At 36.1% G+C, this 14,904-nt stretch overlaps 2 protein-coding genes across 2 annotated transcripts; one reads left to right on the top strand and one right to left on the bottom strand.

The window, feature by feature from the left end:
- LOC107672421 (glycerophosphodiester phosphodiesterase domain-containing protein 1-like) lies at window positions 1–5,785 on the bottom strand. Its single transcript, XM_016465608.1, has 10 exons — window positions 5,358–5,785; window positions 4,823–4,865; window positions 4,312–4,447; window positions 4,126–4,171; window positions 3,285–3,406; window positions 3,053–3,142; window positions 2,831–2,964; window positions 1,856–1,915; window positions 1,206–1,257; window positions 1–1,020 (listed from the first exon to the last, which is right to left on the bottom strand). Exons 1-10 carry the CDS (start codon window positions 5,491–5,493, stop codon window positions 889–891), a joined length of 951 nt encoding a protein of 316 aa, XP_016321094.1. The 5' UTR covers window positions 5,494–5,785; the 3' UTR covers window positions 1–888.
- A 4,718-nt stretch (window positions 5,786–10,503) lies between these two features.
- tmem120ab (transmembrane protein 120Ab) lies at window positions 10,504–13,922 on the top strand. The gene is made up of 12 exons (XM_016465607.1): window positions 10,504–10,572; window positions 10,650–10,768; window positions 10,867–10,983; window positions 11,083–11,142; window positions 11,518–11,613; window positions 11,696–11,785; window positions 11,955–12,020; window positions 13,053–13,114; window positions 13,230–13,322; window positions 13,402–13,466; window positions 13,602–13,670; window positions 13,812–13,922. The coding sequence occupies exons 1-12, from the start codon at window positions 10,504–10,506 to the stop codon at window positions 13,920–13,922; spliced, it is 1,017 nt and encodes a 338-aa protein (XP_016321093.1).
- Window positions 13,923–14,904: the final 982 nt, after the last annotated feature.

The following is a 14,904-nucleotide window of genomic DNA, read 5'->3' as shown; positions in this document are numbered from 1 at the left end:
ATTTATTGTATTATTATTATCATGAGTTGGAGTATATATTAAATGAAAGCAGAAACAAGTTTTGAAGCAACTCAAATGAGTTTTCACATGTATAAAATTTTTTAAATGGTACATAATTACCATACTTTCTTTAATATTATACATTGTAATGTTGACATAGTAACAATGAAGACTGAGTTGGTGTGTCAAAACTTCTGACTGGTGGTCATATATATTAAACCACACTTAACACTTCAAGCAATAGTGAGGCATCTTTTCAGCCACAACTTATCTCAAAAGTGACAATCTCTTATTGTCAAAAGAAACAAATTTACAAAAACAAAATATACACGTCAAATCAAACAGAGTAAACAATAATATATAATGCCTTCTGATTATTGGTCTCTCAACAATCCCATAGTACACCCCTGAAACTAGTATTTATTTTTAGTGCCCTGGAAAAACTTCAGTAGTTTCGGTCTCGAAATTTAGACAATTGACTCTTTAGTGAGTTCAGTGTTATTGCAGAAACTGATGCACAGCAAGTACCTGTGGGATTTACATCCTCACATTGTAATAACAATGAAAGTGCCTGTAGAGAAAACTTCACAGAAATGTCATGATGATCATGACACCATCCCAACATCATAACCTCAGCCTCTTATGAATCCTCCTGCTTTTTATGGATAACATGTATTGCTATGAACTTAAAGCAACAGAAGTATTTCATGACAACCTGTTTGGTTTAAAATGGCTCCGACGCTGATCGCAGATGTATGCAGAACTGATAGCTGCCACTTCTACACTCATAGACATAAACATCAAAGAATGTTGGGTAATTAAAAGGCCCATTTAGAAGCCAAAGATCAGTGGAAAAGCAAATTGATTGTTTACTTTGGCTGACAAGTCTTATTTAAGAGTGTAGTTGTTTTTCTCCATGAACTCTTTTAGCTTGGTGGGATAGTCTGTCATAATCCCTGTAGCCCCAAGGTCAAAGGCACGTTTAAAGTCTTCCTCGTCGTTCAACACCCAGACATACACCTGCGGTTGGAAAGGAAAAAACAAAGACCAGTGGAAAAGTCCCATGATGACGTTCCAGTCAAGAGCGAAATTCCATTCAAAGCTCCTGCCATCTGCTCATGCACATCACAGCACTCAAAGCAATGCTTTAAGCGTAAAGAACAAGTGGTGTATGACCTAAATCTCATTTGGAGATTAGCACTCACCTGTATTCCTCTGCTCGTCAAATGATCGAATAATGCTTTTCTCATGAGGAGCCTGAAAATACATTCATATCGAAATTCTAGCATATTTACGACTCTAGCAAGTATTAGAGTAACATGGCTAAGTTTAAGCTTTTCTTTATGCTTGTAATTATTTTCATCACTAAGACCAGAATGTGCAAAAACTCTAAAGAAGGCAGTTAACTACAGGTGCATCTCAATAAATTAGAATGTCGTGGAAAAGTTCATTTCAGTAATTCAACTCAAATTGTGAAACTCGTGTATTAAATAAATTCAATGCACACAGACTTAAGTAGTTTAAGTCTTTGGTTCTTTTAATTGTGATGATTTTGGCTCACATTTAACAAAAACCCACCAATTCACTATCTCAACAAATTAGAATATGGTGACATGCCAATCAGCTAATCAACTCAAAAGACCTGCAAAGGTTTCCTGAGCCTTCAAAATGTACATTGAATTTATTTAATACACGAGTTTCACAATTTGAGTTGAATTACTGAAATAAATGAATTTTTCCATGACATTCTAATTTATTGAGATGCACCTGTACTTTCCAATAAGAAACATATAAAACGTGTTAAGTAAATATTTAGGTAAAAGGTTTATTGAGGCCAGAGTGCACATAAACTTACGTGTCTGCCAGCCATGTTATGAAACGCTGACTCTGTGTCTGACGCTCAGGATCTTTGAGTCTACGAGAAACCAAATCTTTATCACTTCTCAGATTTCCAACAAAAAATGTCTAGCAAAGCACTCGTTTTGTGAGCATACAATGTCTGCTGAGCCTGAATGTACGAAGGACCAAATCTAAAGATTTTTTTTAAATACTAGAAAAGGAACTATAGGAGCATGTACACTATATTGCCAAAAGTATTGGGACACCCCCTTCTAATGAACAGGTTTGACTACTTTAGTAATATCCATGAGTACAAATCTTAATGTTAAAGCATATAATGATATCCTAGGGAATTATGTACTTCTAATTTTATAGCAACCTTTAGGGCAGTCATGGCCTAATGGATAGAGTCGGACTTGTAACCCAAAGGTCGTGGGTTCGAGTCTCAGGTCCAGCAGGGATTGTGGGTGGAGGTAGTGAATAACCAGCGCTCTCTCCACCTTCAATACCACGACTGAGGTGAGACCCTTGAGCAAGGCACCAAACCCCCAACTGCTCCCCAGTCTGCTTTATTACGTTTTGAATATGGATATTTTTCTTACAAAAACGCATCGATTCGCTACAGGAGGCCTTTGTTCACCCCCCGGAGCCGTGTGAGACACGTTTTTTTATGGAAGGGTGCTTTTTATTTCACGTCTTTTGAACCGAAGCACTGCAACACCCGCTGAGTGCAACGATAGAGCTTGAAAGATCAAAGACAATTTTTAATATAACTCCGACTGGATTCGTCTGAAAGAAGAAAGTCGTATACACCTAGGATGCATCGGGGGTGAGTAAAACACAGCCTAATTTTAATTTTTGGATGAACTAACCCTTTAAGGTTTGTACTCATGGAAATTAATAAAGTAGTCAAACCTGTTCATTAGAAAGGGGTGTCCCAATACTTTTGGAAATATAGTGTATGCATGACTAAAATGCATATCTTCCTCACTTGGAAATGATTGAAGGCATGGGAATCTCCAGGAATTGTTCCTTAAGCGGGACGAAGGGCAGGAGGCCTGTGTAGAAAAGACCGAGTAACAGCAGCACTCTGGGCAAACTGAACAAGATTGGGATTTGTGGGTTCTACAAAACAAATAGAAATACGTCAGATATTGACATTTTGCATACTTTATTGTTCAGTTATGTTGTTTACTAATAACCAGTGTATTACCTCTTTGTAACATTTCTTAATGACTTCGTTGCTGGAGTTTCCCCAGACGGTCAGATGCTCCCTGTTGTATCGCACAATCAGCTCGGACACCTGACAGAAAAAAAGTAAAACACTATTTTGCTTATGGTGAACTCGTCTCACCAACCTGATTAATTTTAGTGGTGACAAGCAGCTGCACAGACAGAGGATTCGAGGAAATGAAATATGAGTGGGACAGCAGGGGCCCACACACCTTCTTGATGAGAGTGTCATTGTTGACCTTGATGTCGATGTTTATAGGGGTGTTTGGAAAAGCTTCAAACACGTCTCTCAGCAGAGGGATGCGTTTGTCATCTCCTCCTTCACAGTAGCACTCTGAAACAAATCAGGAATAATGTAATAGTTGGACATGCATGTCTTAGTTACCATTAAATGTATACAAAACATATCTGAAACGTGTGCATCTGTGCATCTGTTTTGGATTTCAATTGAGTAAAAAGATGAACTGAAATTTGAGTGAAAATATGAACCGAAAAGTAGAAAAAAAATGAATTTCATAATAGAAGTGCTATAATGGGGCCATCTGTACAAAGGAGTTCACATGATCAACGTTACAAATTTACTTTCATTTGATTTGTGACAAAGAAATGGATCAGAAAAATTGTTTTCTTATTCATTTTGCATTATGACATTTACATATAATTTATTTATTTATTTACTGTATTTATTTTAATACTACTACTTTGTTTCCAGGATTCAAATACACTATAAAATGATTTAAAATTTTTTTTTAATTTAAACGAATTTTAAATAAAAATTATTGGAGTACATTTTACAAGAAAATACTATTTCAGTCTTTTTACTTCAAATTTAATGATTAATTCAATTTGTTATTTCTTTGTAATTATTCATCAAATTTACTAGCTATTTCTAAGCGAAGCCATTTTTTTCAGTTTAGATTTTCAATCCCAGATTTTTAAGGTGGTCTCAGTTTTCTACTTCACTGTAGCATATTAGCAACACTACAGACACATTGGGAATCTGCTTAATTATACCTTCAGATTTGTTGAGCATTACTTGGACTGAACACTCACCTCGTTTGAAAGACACCCCAAGCTTACAAAGGTAAGGTGGAAGATCCTAAGAAGACAAACACACAAACACTTTCAGAATACAGCATATATTTACATGCTGACATTAAGAGTTTAAGGCCTACTACAAATTAGTCAAGCCTTGAAACATTTGGACTGCGAGAGGATGTTTGAAGTTTCTCTACTCACAGCATAAGCCACATCTGAAATGTATGCATTAATTCCAGTCGACCGCTTCAGGTTGGAATCGTGCAACACCACCACCTGCTCATCCTTGGTCAAATGACAGTCCAGCTCCAACAAGTCAGTGCCCAATTGAACAGCACTGAGGAAGAAGAAAATGTACAACAGATGGGTTAAGGAAGCATCTGTTCATAAATCATGAACATGAAGCTTTTCATCCAGGGCTGCGTTTCCCAAAAGCATCGTAAGCTTAAGTACATCGTAGACCCATTGAAACCAAGTGTTCTACGATCAACTTAGGCTTACGATGCTTTTTGGACAGCCCTGATCCTCGTAAAAACACAATTTTGTCATCAACTCATAATGCCACTTGGATGAATGATGAAGAAACACTTCAGATGCTTCTGAATTCTTCAAGATTAAGTATACAAAGTTAACTAAGCATGTTAGGTTTTAGTACAGTCATACTCATCAGTGCAAATTCAAGCAATTAATCGCCGCCAACTGAGAAACTCACTGCCTGAAGGCTGCCATTGTGTTCTCCAAGTTCTCACCAGCTCCTGGAGATGAAGAAAAACAATAATAGCAGTGCTTGGTATTTGCTTTTGTTAATCAACTAAATAACTTCCAAGTGGTGTTTATGTTCAGACTGCATGTAGTTTCTGTAGTATTCCAGGGTTCACAGTCCACACTCCAGTGTGTAGTCAATACAGTCAATTATGAACTCTGCCAACACTGGCCCAACATGAAGGTACTATGAGATATGACTTAAAGATAAAAACAGGCTTTCCATTACATAGACAAGACAAAAATGTTCTAAGTGCATGACTATAAGGCTACAGTCAACAATGTTATGAATGTAACCCTGTAAGATTCATTCACTGACTGTGTCTCAAAACCTAGTGAGCTTCCTACCAAGTGAGCATTTTGTACATCACAGCTCACTAGGTCTTATTGGAATACAAGGAAAACGAGTGATTGGATAAACGATGAAAAGCCTCGGACAGCTGTAGACTTGATAAAGCAGCGTTTGTCAGTAACTTGTCACTCACCGCCGCGGTGTGAGATGTGTCTGCTACGGAAGGCTTCTTTCTTTCGCCGATGCAGAAGAGACGGCCACTTGAGCAGTAACGCCGACGTGAGCACATATCCGGTAACCGTAGATAAAACATAAACAGCGGCGCTCATTTTTACGTTTATCAGTCGGACAAGCAAGTCAGTCCTGTAAAGCCACTTATATAACTACAATTCATTGAAAAGTGACGTGAAACGCGACAGTCTCTGCAGAAGTCAACGCACCGGCCGGTTATCATCCAGCACCGCTGGCCAGCTTCCGCGCTTGAACAGCGATCAGAAGAAAGCCGAGTGAAGCTTGAAGGCAGAGCATGTAGTGTCAGTCACATTAGATCCTTCTTTATTTGCACCGTCATGCATTTCTCTGTTAACCCACCCATGGGCTTGCAGTCCAGTGTTTCTTGACAGGCCACCCCCCCCTGCGCAGTCGAGTCAGTAATAATACTACAGTAGCAGGAACGCGCATGCGCACTACAAGCGTCTGATGACGCGAGTAAACGCAAGAGGATGCTCATGGACAAATAAAAGTTCTTCGTGTCAGATCCATTCCGCTTTAAACAAACTGTTTCCCTATGGAAGCCCGTTTCCGCCACTGAGAGATAAAAAGTCGCAATAACCTTTTTTATTTTTTATTCAGTGGCGGAAACGGGCTTCCATAGTTTCCTTTACAACAAAGGGCCAGTGAAAGAAAATTAAAGGGATAGTTCACCCAAAAATGAAAATTCTGGCATTATCTAGGCCTACTGACACTCAAGTTGTTCCAAACCTGGTTCTTTATTCTGTTGAACTCAAAAGAAGATATTTTGAAGATTGTTTGTAAGCAAACAGTTGATGGTAGCCATTGACTTATGAATGGAAGAAAAGTATTATGCAAATATGGAAAAAAATACTATGGAAGTTGATGGCTACCGTCAACTGTTTGCTTACAAACAATCTTCAAACATTTTTCTTTTGTGTTCAACAGGAAACTCATTCATCTTGAGAGAGAGTAAATGATGACCATTTTTATTATTGGGTGAATTTTTTAAAATGTTGTTTAATCTTTTCATGTCTGTATAGTTATGTGGAATGTGTGGAATGTTTCTTTAAAGTCCGCATGAAATCAAAATTTACTTTATTTACTTTACTAGCGCACATTGCTAGTCTTGATGTAAACAATTAATCCGTGCAAGTTAATCCTCTGAAAAAAATTGTTTGTCTTGGTAATCTTTAATCAAAATCTGAACATTTACTTCCGCTCTGGAATGGCATTCCTTTTCTGATGACGTCAGTTTGACGGCTTGGGCAGAATATCCTTAAACACACCCCTCCAACTGTTAGTTTGATATGAGTGAGAGACAGAGAGGAGGAGCGCAAACATAAAACCATGCCCTCTATTCAATATTCCGTTTCAGCTGGAAATACGTCACTACACTGAAATAAAGTCGGCAGCAACTTCCGGTTCACGCGGACTTTAAAGCTGTGTCCCAATTCATAGGCTACGTCCTTCGAAGGACCAATTTGAAGGCCGATTACGTCACGGCAGCGCGACGAAGACTGTCCCAATTCAAACACCGCGTCCTACGAAGGCTGCATTTGAAGGCCGATTGCGTCACCGCGGCGCGACGAAGGCTGCCGCAATTCGAACGCGACTTCAAATGCGTCCTCCGTTTCTCCGGCAAATGAAGGATACATCCGATGGATCCTTCGCAGCCTACCCTATCCCAGAATTCATAGCGCCAGTGAAGACGGGGTTTTTATTCAAACAAAGTGGGTGACGGTTCTGTGGCGGCCGACAAATACACTTAGTTCTATAAATGTATTGTGTTTGAATGTACTGAAATAGCTTGTATTTTTTTTTCACTTGTATTTTTATTTTTATTTTATTATTATTATCATTGTTGTTATTATTTTAGCCTTGTCATGCAAGTTATGTCCGCAAACTTTCTAAGCAAACTTGATGATCCAGAAATATGATTTCTGGAGTATTTTGTATGCATGTCCTGCTGTGTCATATTTTGCAGTCCTGTCTTAATAATTTTCATAAGTCTTTCCTTTTGTCTTGTTTTAGGACAGTTCTGGAGAAAATGGGGCTGCTGGGAAACTTAAAAAAAGAAATGAAAGTTGTTCTGTACATTACTTTTGTAATTTGATTAGTTATTTGTAAATGAAGTAATTTCTGTGCATTGTTTGTTTTATTTTTGTATTATAAGTTGAAACTTGTAAATAAAAGACAAGAAATAATTATAAACATTGTTTATTTTTGCAAAGCAACTTATAATTTCTAAATGACAGAAATTTGCTTCAATTCAACATCAGAAAAAACAACAAAAATTAAATGAACAATACATAAGACTGAGAGAAAAAAATTATGTACACTTTCATTCAGATGAGGTGGTGCTGCTGGATCTGGATGGGCTGCCACAATAGAAAGCCTGGTACGGGCTCTGCCAGTGGGATATCATCTGGGATGGTCTCCAGAGTGTTTGAGTGCATATTTCCACTGTCCTAACATCCTCTGCCGGCTGGTCGCTCCCGCTTCACAGCAAGCGGCGCTCTCAATAACGCTAATTCAGTCTGTGTTTTGACTTCGGTAAATCAGTTTTGGCAAATACAAACAACGTGATTATTTTTCACGAGTCCAACATCCAGCCGCGCAGGAAAACATGCAATCTACCTGAGACGTGATCAATAAGGGAAGCTGTCTTTTACTATTGCAAAATAGAGAAAAAAACATTTTACATTTAAATAACTAATAGCTTCTTAACCTTGGACCTCATTCTTGAAACACAAAATGACAAATAAAAAAAAGTGTCAAACACATTTCCTCCAGTATAAGGTATAATAAATACAGTAAAAAACTAACAATTCAGGCTCACTAACAATTCAGGCTCAGGTTTCATTAACAAATCTCAGGATGGCATCTCTCTTCTCGCACCGTTGCCATGCGACAGGAGCATTAATCGGGAACACCTGTTGGCGCAATCAGGAAATAAACTTGTAAATAAAAGACAAGAAATAATTATAAACATTGCTTATTTTTGCAAAGCAACTTATAATTTCTAAATGACAGATATTTGCTTCAATTCAACATCAGAAAAAACAACAAAAATTAAATTAACAATACATAACATTGAGAGAAAAAAAATTATGTACACTTTCATTCAAATGAGGTGGTGCTGCTGGGTCTTGATGGGCTGCCACAATAGAAAGCCTGGTACGGGCTCTGCCAGTGGGATATCATCTGGGATGGTCTCCAGAGTGTTTGAGTGCATATTTCCACTGTCCTAACATCCTCTGCCGGCTGGTCGCTCCCGCTTCACAGCAAGCGGCGCTCGCAATAACGCTAATTCAGTCTCTGTTTTGACTTCGGTAAATCAGTTTTGGCAAATACAAACAACGTGATTATTTTTCACGAGTCCAACATCCAGCCGCGCAGGAAAACATGCAATCTACCTGAGACGTGATCAATAAGGGAAGCTGTCTTTTACTATTGCAAAATAGAGAAAAAAACATTTTACATTTAAATAACTAATAGCTTCTTAACCTTGGACCTCATTCTTGAAACACAAAATGACAAATAAAAAAAAGTGTCAAACACTTTTATATATATAGGCCTACTTTTCTGAACTTGGGATCCCTAAGTTACCTGCATGGTCTTGGCTAAGCCTGAAATACACCACCTGGCGGTGCCGGGGGTGAACCATCACCAACATTTCCTCCAGTATAAGGTATAATAAATACAGTAAAAAACTAACAATTCAGGCTCACTAACAATTCAGGCTCAGGTTTCATTAACAAATCTCAGGATGGCATCTCTCTTCTCGCACCGTTGCCACGTGACAGGAGCATTAATCGGGAACACCTGTTGGCGCAATCAGGAAATTCTGCAAAGGCTAGACTCGGAGCGTCCTTCGAAGGCCGTGTTGGCCGCATCCTTCGAAGGACCCGTCCTCCGAAGGATGCGGTCTTTGAATTGGGACACAGCTTAAGTCACGGACTTCCGAGGAAGTGACGTCAGCGAGTCCCATGTTGAAGGGAGAGCGCGCAGTTGTTGAATAAACTAACCAAGCTGGTATGTGTGTCTGTCATCAAATGTCTACAATGTCTAAATAAAATACCCTTATTTGTGTGGTTTTGTAATTTTCTAGCATTAAATAGAAAACATCAAAATTGTCAGTAAATGTAATAAAAAATGTTTAAAAACTAATGTTAGTTTTTGTGATATAATTTAACATTTTATGTGACATCTAATAGGTATCTCATACGTCTCTAATGTTTTAAAAGCTAAATAAATTAATGGGACACCAAATGAATTTAAATGACAGTGAAATGGAAATGATACTCAGTTAAAGATGTTAAAACAAAATTCTCTATATTTCACTTGAATGCTGGTGTGATGTAAGGTGACAGGTGTTATCTATCGACTAAAGTTCAAGATCTAATTTTTTCAGCCGTTAAAGTGTTCTTTTACATCAGTGGTAATGGGACACCAAATGAATTTAAATGACAGTGAAATGGAAATGATACTCAGTTAAAGATGTTAAAACAAAATTCTCTATATTTCACTTGAATGCTGGTGTGATGTAACGTGACAGGTGTTATCTATCGACTAAAGTTCAAGATCTAATTTTTTCAGCCGTTCAAGTGTTCTTTTACATCAGTGGAATTTATGAGGGATTATTGGATTATGCAACCAAGGCATGAGACTTCAGCATGAATGACCTGACTCTGTTCTCTAAAGTAATAACCTATTTAGATATGCAATATAATGTCTGTAATCAGCACAATTCAACTTTTTTTTCTTCCATAGATCAGAATTCAGTATGTTGACACATATTCACTAAATATGTAGCCCTTCCTATATATTGCAAGCAACTGAACCAAGTGTCAAAGGTCAGTCAATTTGGTCTGTCAAAGTTCACTACAAAGTTCAAGCCTATATTGCAATCGCCAAGAAATCAGATATACGACAAAGATTGTCAATTGAGATGCTTCTAAACCGAAGCTCTCTTTAAATACAGCATAGAAATCAGCATTTAAGACATTGCTGTGTTTCCATCACAGTTGGTTTTTGACTGAATTTGCCTTGTAATCTAAGAAAGAAGAACCTGGTTAGAATAGCTGTAACTGATAAAGTTCTACATGTCGACAGCACTTGCAAAAGCCCTTCAAGAATGGAAGTTTCAGGAGAAAGAACTGCAGCAGCTTCAGGTAAATGATTTTCTGAATTTGTTCTGAATGTCCATAAAACGATAGACCTTCACTAAATAAAGCATTTCTGTGTCCAGGAGACCCATCGGCTTTACCTGCAGAAGTTAGAGGAAGTCTCCAAACTTCAAAAGAGCTTTGCTGCCTCCATCACTCGACAGAAAAAGAATTTAAAGGAGAATTTAAAGGCTTTGATTAAGTAAACAAAAAGTTTTTTTTTTTTGTTGTCATTTTTGTTATGCTGAAACTTTATTGAATATGATTGTTACCATTCAATTTCTGTTCCCAATCATATAGGTTTAATAAAGGACTGACAGAAGAGGAGAAAAATGAGGTTAAGGAGGCCAAAGATCACATCCGAAATATGCCGAGCCTAATCTTTCAAATGGAAGCATTTCTTCCTAAGGAAAATGGGTACTGAAAGATTGTTAAAATGAAAGGTTGTTTCAACTAAGCTTTGTTTTCAGAAGCTGCAGATACATATTATTTGTTATTTTTGCTTATCGTTTCAAGGATTTATCTCAGTCTTGTCCTTGGGAGTATGAATGTCAACCTTCCAAGCAAAGAGGCCAAGTAAGCACCAAAAAAGATATATTTTAAATATATTTCAAATGTACTTAAATACTGAATATCAATAGATTTGTAACTTTATGTTAACTTTATGCATACATGATACATTTATTTTTCATAAGACATTAAGGCTTGCTTTCAGAGTTTTCTTGCACCATTTACATTTGGCAAATAGGTTTTGTGTTTACAATTTAAGAATAAATACATTTATAACTCAAAAACGAAATTCAATTTATTTAAACAAAGAATTTACAACAAAATAGAATAATAGCTAATTCACATTTAAACCTTAAATAAATACATACATTAATTTCTTTCAGCTGTTGTAGAATACAGTCTTGAATAGGTCATCTTATACCTGTAAACTTTTTATTGTAGAGCTGAATACAAGGATGAGTATGAACGGTTCAAGCTGTATGTGACTGTAACTTTGTTCCTGCTGACCTTCGCTTGTCGCTTCTTCATCAGCTACAGGTAAGACTGAGTTCACACAGGTCTGACTGACACACTTTCCCTCACATCACATTTCATGCCTGTCTTTGTTGTGTGTCTGTAGAGTTGTGGATGCCCTTCTTAACTTCCTGTTGGTTTGGTACTATTGCACACTGACGATTCGTGAATGCATCCTCATCAGCAATGGATCCAGGTCAGAAACTGTCAGATGAAACTATCTAAGAGATTTTCAGGTTTGAAGATGTGACATTGCTGCTGTCACACAAGAAATGTTTGATCAGTAATGGGTTTAATAAGCTGTCTCAAGGCCCTTCTCTTTTTGGCTTGTGCCATCTGTACAACCTTTGATTTTTTTTTTTTAGGATTAAAGGCTGGTGGGTTTTCCACCACTACATTTCCACCTTTCTGTCTGGAGTCATGCTAACCTGGTGAGCCATTTCAAACTATTTATTTCAGACCAGTTACTTAAATTGTCATTCACATGCTATTTTTTTTAGTGTGGTGTACTATTGAATGAAACTGGATTGTAAATTGTAAGGTGTGTATCAATTGGATCATGTAAAGTGGCGTTCCCATACTATCCAATAGCCCATTCAACCAAAGTGACACCGGTGGAAACAAACAGATATCGCAAGAGCAAGTTATTACATCTAATAATTTACATTAAATATTAGAAAGACAACACATCAGTTTTGTTGTTCTTAACTGAACTATATCCAAAACTAAAACTATTTAAAATAATATTTTAATAAAATGTAATATTTCTAATATTTGTAAAGTTGAAATACAATAAAATATAAATATTAGATAAAAATAACAACAAACTAAAATAAATAATTATAACATTAAAAAAATATATAAATAATATATTTTTAAGTTGAAATACTGAAATTACTAAAATTAAAATTAAAATGAAAGCTAAACAGAAATATAAAAAAAAAACTTATCAAATTTAGAAAAGCACATAATGAACTTAAACTAAAATTACCCAATTTAATAAAATAATAGTATAAAAATAATAATAAAATAGCACTGCAGTTGTTTTCTTTGGAATAATGTTAACATGTAAATTATTTAGGAGTGCAGTTTAAATTTAAATAGGCACATTTTATGTTGATTTTAAATGTATCAGCACAAGTTATTAGAACAAGTTATTAAAACAAAAAACCTTAAAACATTTTTTTATTACTAGAAATAAAATACCATATAAAAAAGTTACAATTTCCAATTTTCATTTAGTTTACAGTATCTTGACGCACTAAACAACTAAAACTAATACTGAAATAAAAATTAAAATTAAAACAGAAAATATAAAAATAAAAACTATTTCAAAATCTGAAAAAAAAACAACGTATAATAGTACCTCAGTGATACTAAAGTAACCCTGATCAGCATTAAAACAATACATTTGTTTTGAATCAGTGAATTGCCCTCAAACAACACTTCTGTTGTATATGTAGGCCAGATGGTGAAACATACCAGTCTTTCAGGAACCAATTTCTGGCCTATTGTTTGTATCAAAGTAAGTTACAAACTCTTCATGGAGACACCACCTTGTAAAACATCTGTTGTGGGAAAAATACCAACACTGCAATATTGAGCGATTCTGAAGGCAAACGTATCGCCTTCTCTCACAGGCTTTGTGCAGTATCTTCAGTACTACTATCAAAGTGGGTGTCTCTACAGGCTAAAAGCACTGGGAGAAAGACACAACTTGGATTTGACTGTTGGTAAGGATTTCTGGGTTTACAGTATAAAGGAAATCTGACAGTGTAAAGCTTTTTATCAAATAGCTTTTTGTTTCCACAGAGGGCTTTCAGTCGTGGATGTGGCGGGGACTGACATTTCTTCTTCCCTTTCTCTTCCTGGGCCATGTAAGTGTTTGTCTATCTTATAGAATATATAAATTCAAAGCATACTTTGTCATATATAAAGAATAAAGCTTTGAAAATGGAACAGCATATGCATTGCCTTATGAAAGAAATCATTTACTGTATATCTTGGTTCAGTTCTGGCAGCTATGGAACAGTATTTCTCTCTTCAGAATGGCACAGATGCCTGAAAGTAAAGAATGGCAGGTCAGTGTTGCTTTGTAGACCTTTCCACAACATCATAATGAAATAATAAGTTAAATCCACTCACTTAGCTAAAGATTATGAATAAATTAAGACAGCGATCTTGAAGTTGCAATAACCTCTTGACCTCTTTTTTTTTTGCAGGTGTCCATGTGTGGCTTCTGCTTTCTGGTTCTGTTTGCGGGAAACTTTTTCACTACACTTGCAGTCGTCCGTCACAAGCGCAAAAACCAGCAAAAGACCAAGAGTCTGTGATTTTTTAAAAGAGCTTTCATGTAGAAATGCCAAAGAAGACAACTGACATATTTGTACAAAACATGCAGATTTATGTTAATAATGGGTCTTACACAATAGGCTAATCCATCTTTAATTTTTTTATTATCCTTCAGAAAACATGCAAAATGCATTTTGTTAGTATAAAGTGGGATGTTGAACAATCTGTAATAAATTTGTTTGTAGAAGTGGAATTTTTAAAACTTGAATAAACTATAAAAATGAAAAGTGTTATTTGTTTTATGTGAAATAAATTTAGTAACATTATTATATATTAAAATATTAGCCTAACACTATTTTAACGAATTAACTTATTCCATAATAATAATGTTACTTATGTCATATTACTTAATATTGTTTATTACATGATTTACAGTGTTGGGAAGGTTACTTTGGAAATGTAATAGGTTACAGATTACAAGTTACCCTACTTAAAATGTAATAAGTAGTGTAACTTTTCAATTACTTTATTAAAGTAATGTAACTGATTACATTTGATTACTTTTCTAAATGTCTAATATTTTCAACTGTTAATCACTTTCAAACATGTAAACCAGGCAGGGTTAAACTTACAATATGTGCTCAACACTGATAACTCTCAGACTTTCGAAATCCTTTATCACTTGAATAAAGATTATAATGTTTTAATTTTAAAGGAGACATTGGATGCAAAATATCTTCATTTGCATATAAATGCGTCTTAGCAGTGTGTGGACACAACCACCCTACAATGATAAAAATTCACTCTTTTTTTTTGTTAACCCCCCAAAAACCTAAACAGTCTCAATTATCAAGCCATTTTGATTTTGGAGTGAATACCAGCACTCTCTTCCACCTTCAATACCACGACTGAGGTGAGACCCTTGAGCAAGGCACCAAACCCCCAACTTTGTTGGTTTGTGTTTACGGTGTGTGTGTGTTCACTGCTGTGTGTGTGCACTTGGATGGGTTAAATGCAGAGCAC

This window comes from Sinocyclocheilus anshuiensis, unplaced genomic scaffold, assembly GCF_001515605.1.
Source record: "Sinocyclocheilus anshuiensis isolate Anshui unplaced genomic scaffold, SAMN03320099.WGS_v1.1 scaffold144, whole genome shotgun sequence".
NCBI lineage: Eukaryota > Metazoa > Chordata > Actinopteri > Cypriniformes > Cyprinidae > Sinocyclocheilus > Sinocyclocheilus anshuiensis.
This window is presented reverse-complemented; position numbering and strand designations above follow the sequence as displayed.

Coding starts and splice junctions, on each gene's coding strand:
- LOC107672421 (XM_016465608.1), bottom strand. CDS start 5,493: ATGAGCGCCGCTGTTTATGTTTTATCTACGGTTACCGGATATGTGCTC. Junction 4,448..4,822: donor ACAATGGCAGCCTTCAGGCA/GTGAGTTTCTCA, acceptor CTTCTTCCTCAG/TGCTGTTCAATTGGGCACTG. Junction 1,258..1,855: donor ATAACATGGCTGGCAGACAC/GTAAGTTTATGT, acceptor ATGTATTTTCAG/GCTCCTCATGAGAAAAGCAT.
- tmem120ab (XM_016465607.1), top strand. CDS start 10,504: ATGTCGACAGCACTTGCAAAAGCCCTTCAAGAATGGAAGTTTCAGGAG. Junction 11,143..11,517: donor CTTCCAAGCAAAGAGGCCAA/GTAAGCACCAAA, acceptor TTTTTATTGTAG/AGCTGAATACAAGGATGAGT. Junction 13,323..13,401: donor CAACTTGGATTTGACTGTTG/GTAAGGATTTCT, acceptor TTGTTTCCACAG/AGGGCTTTCAGTCGTGGATG.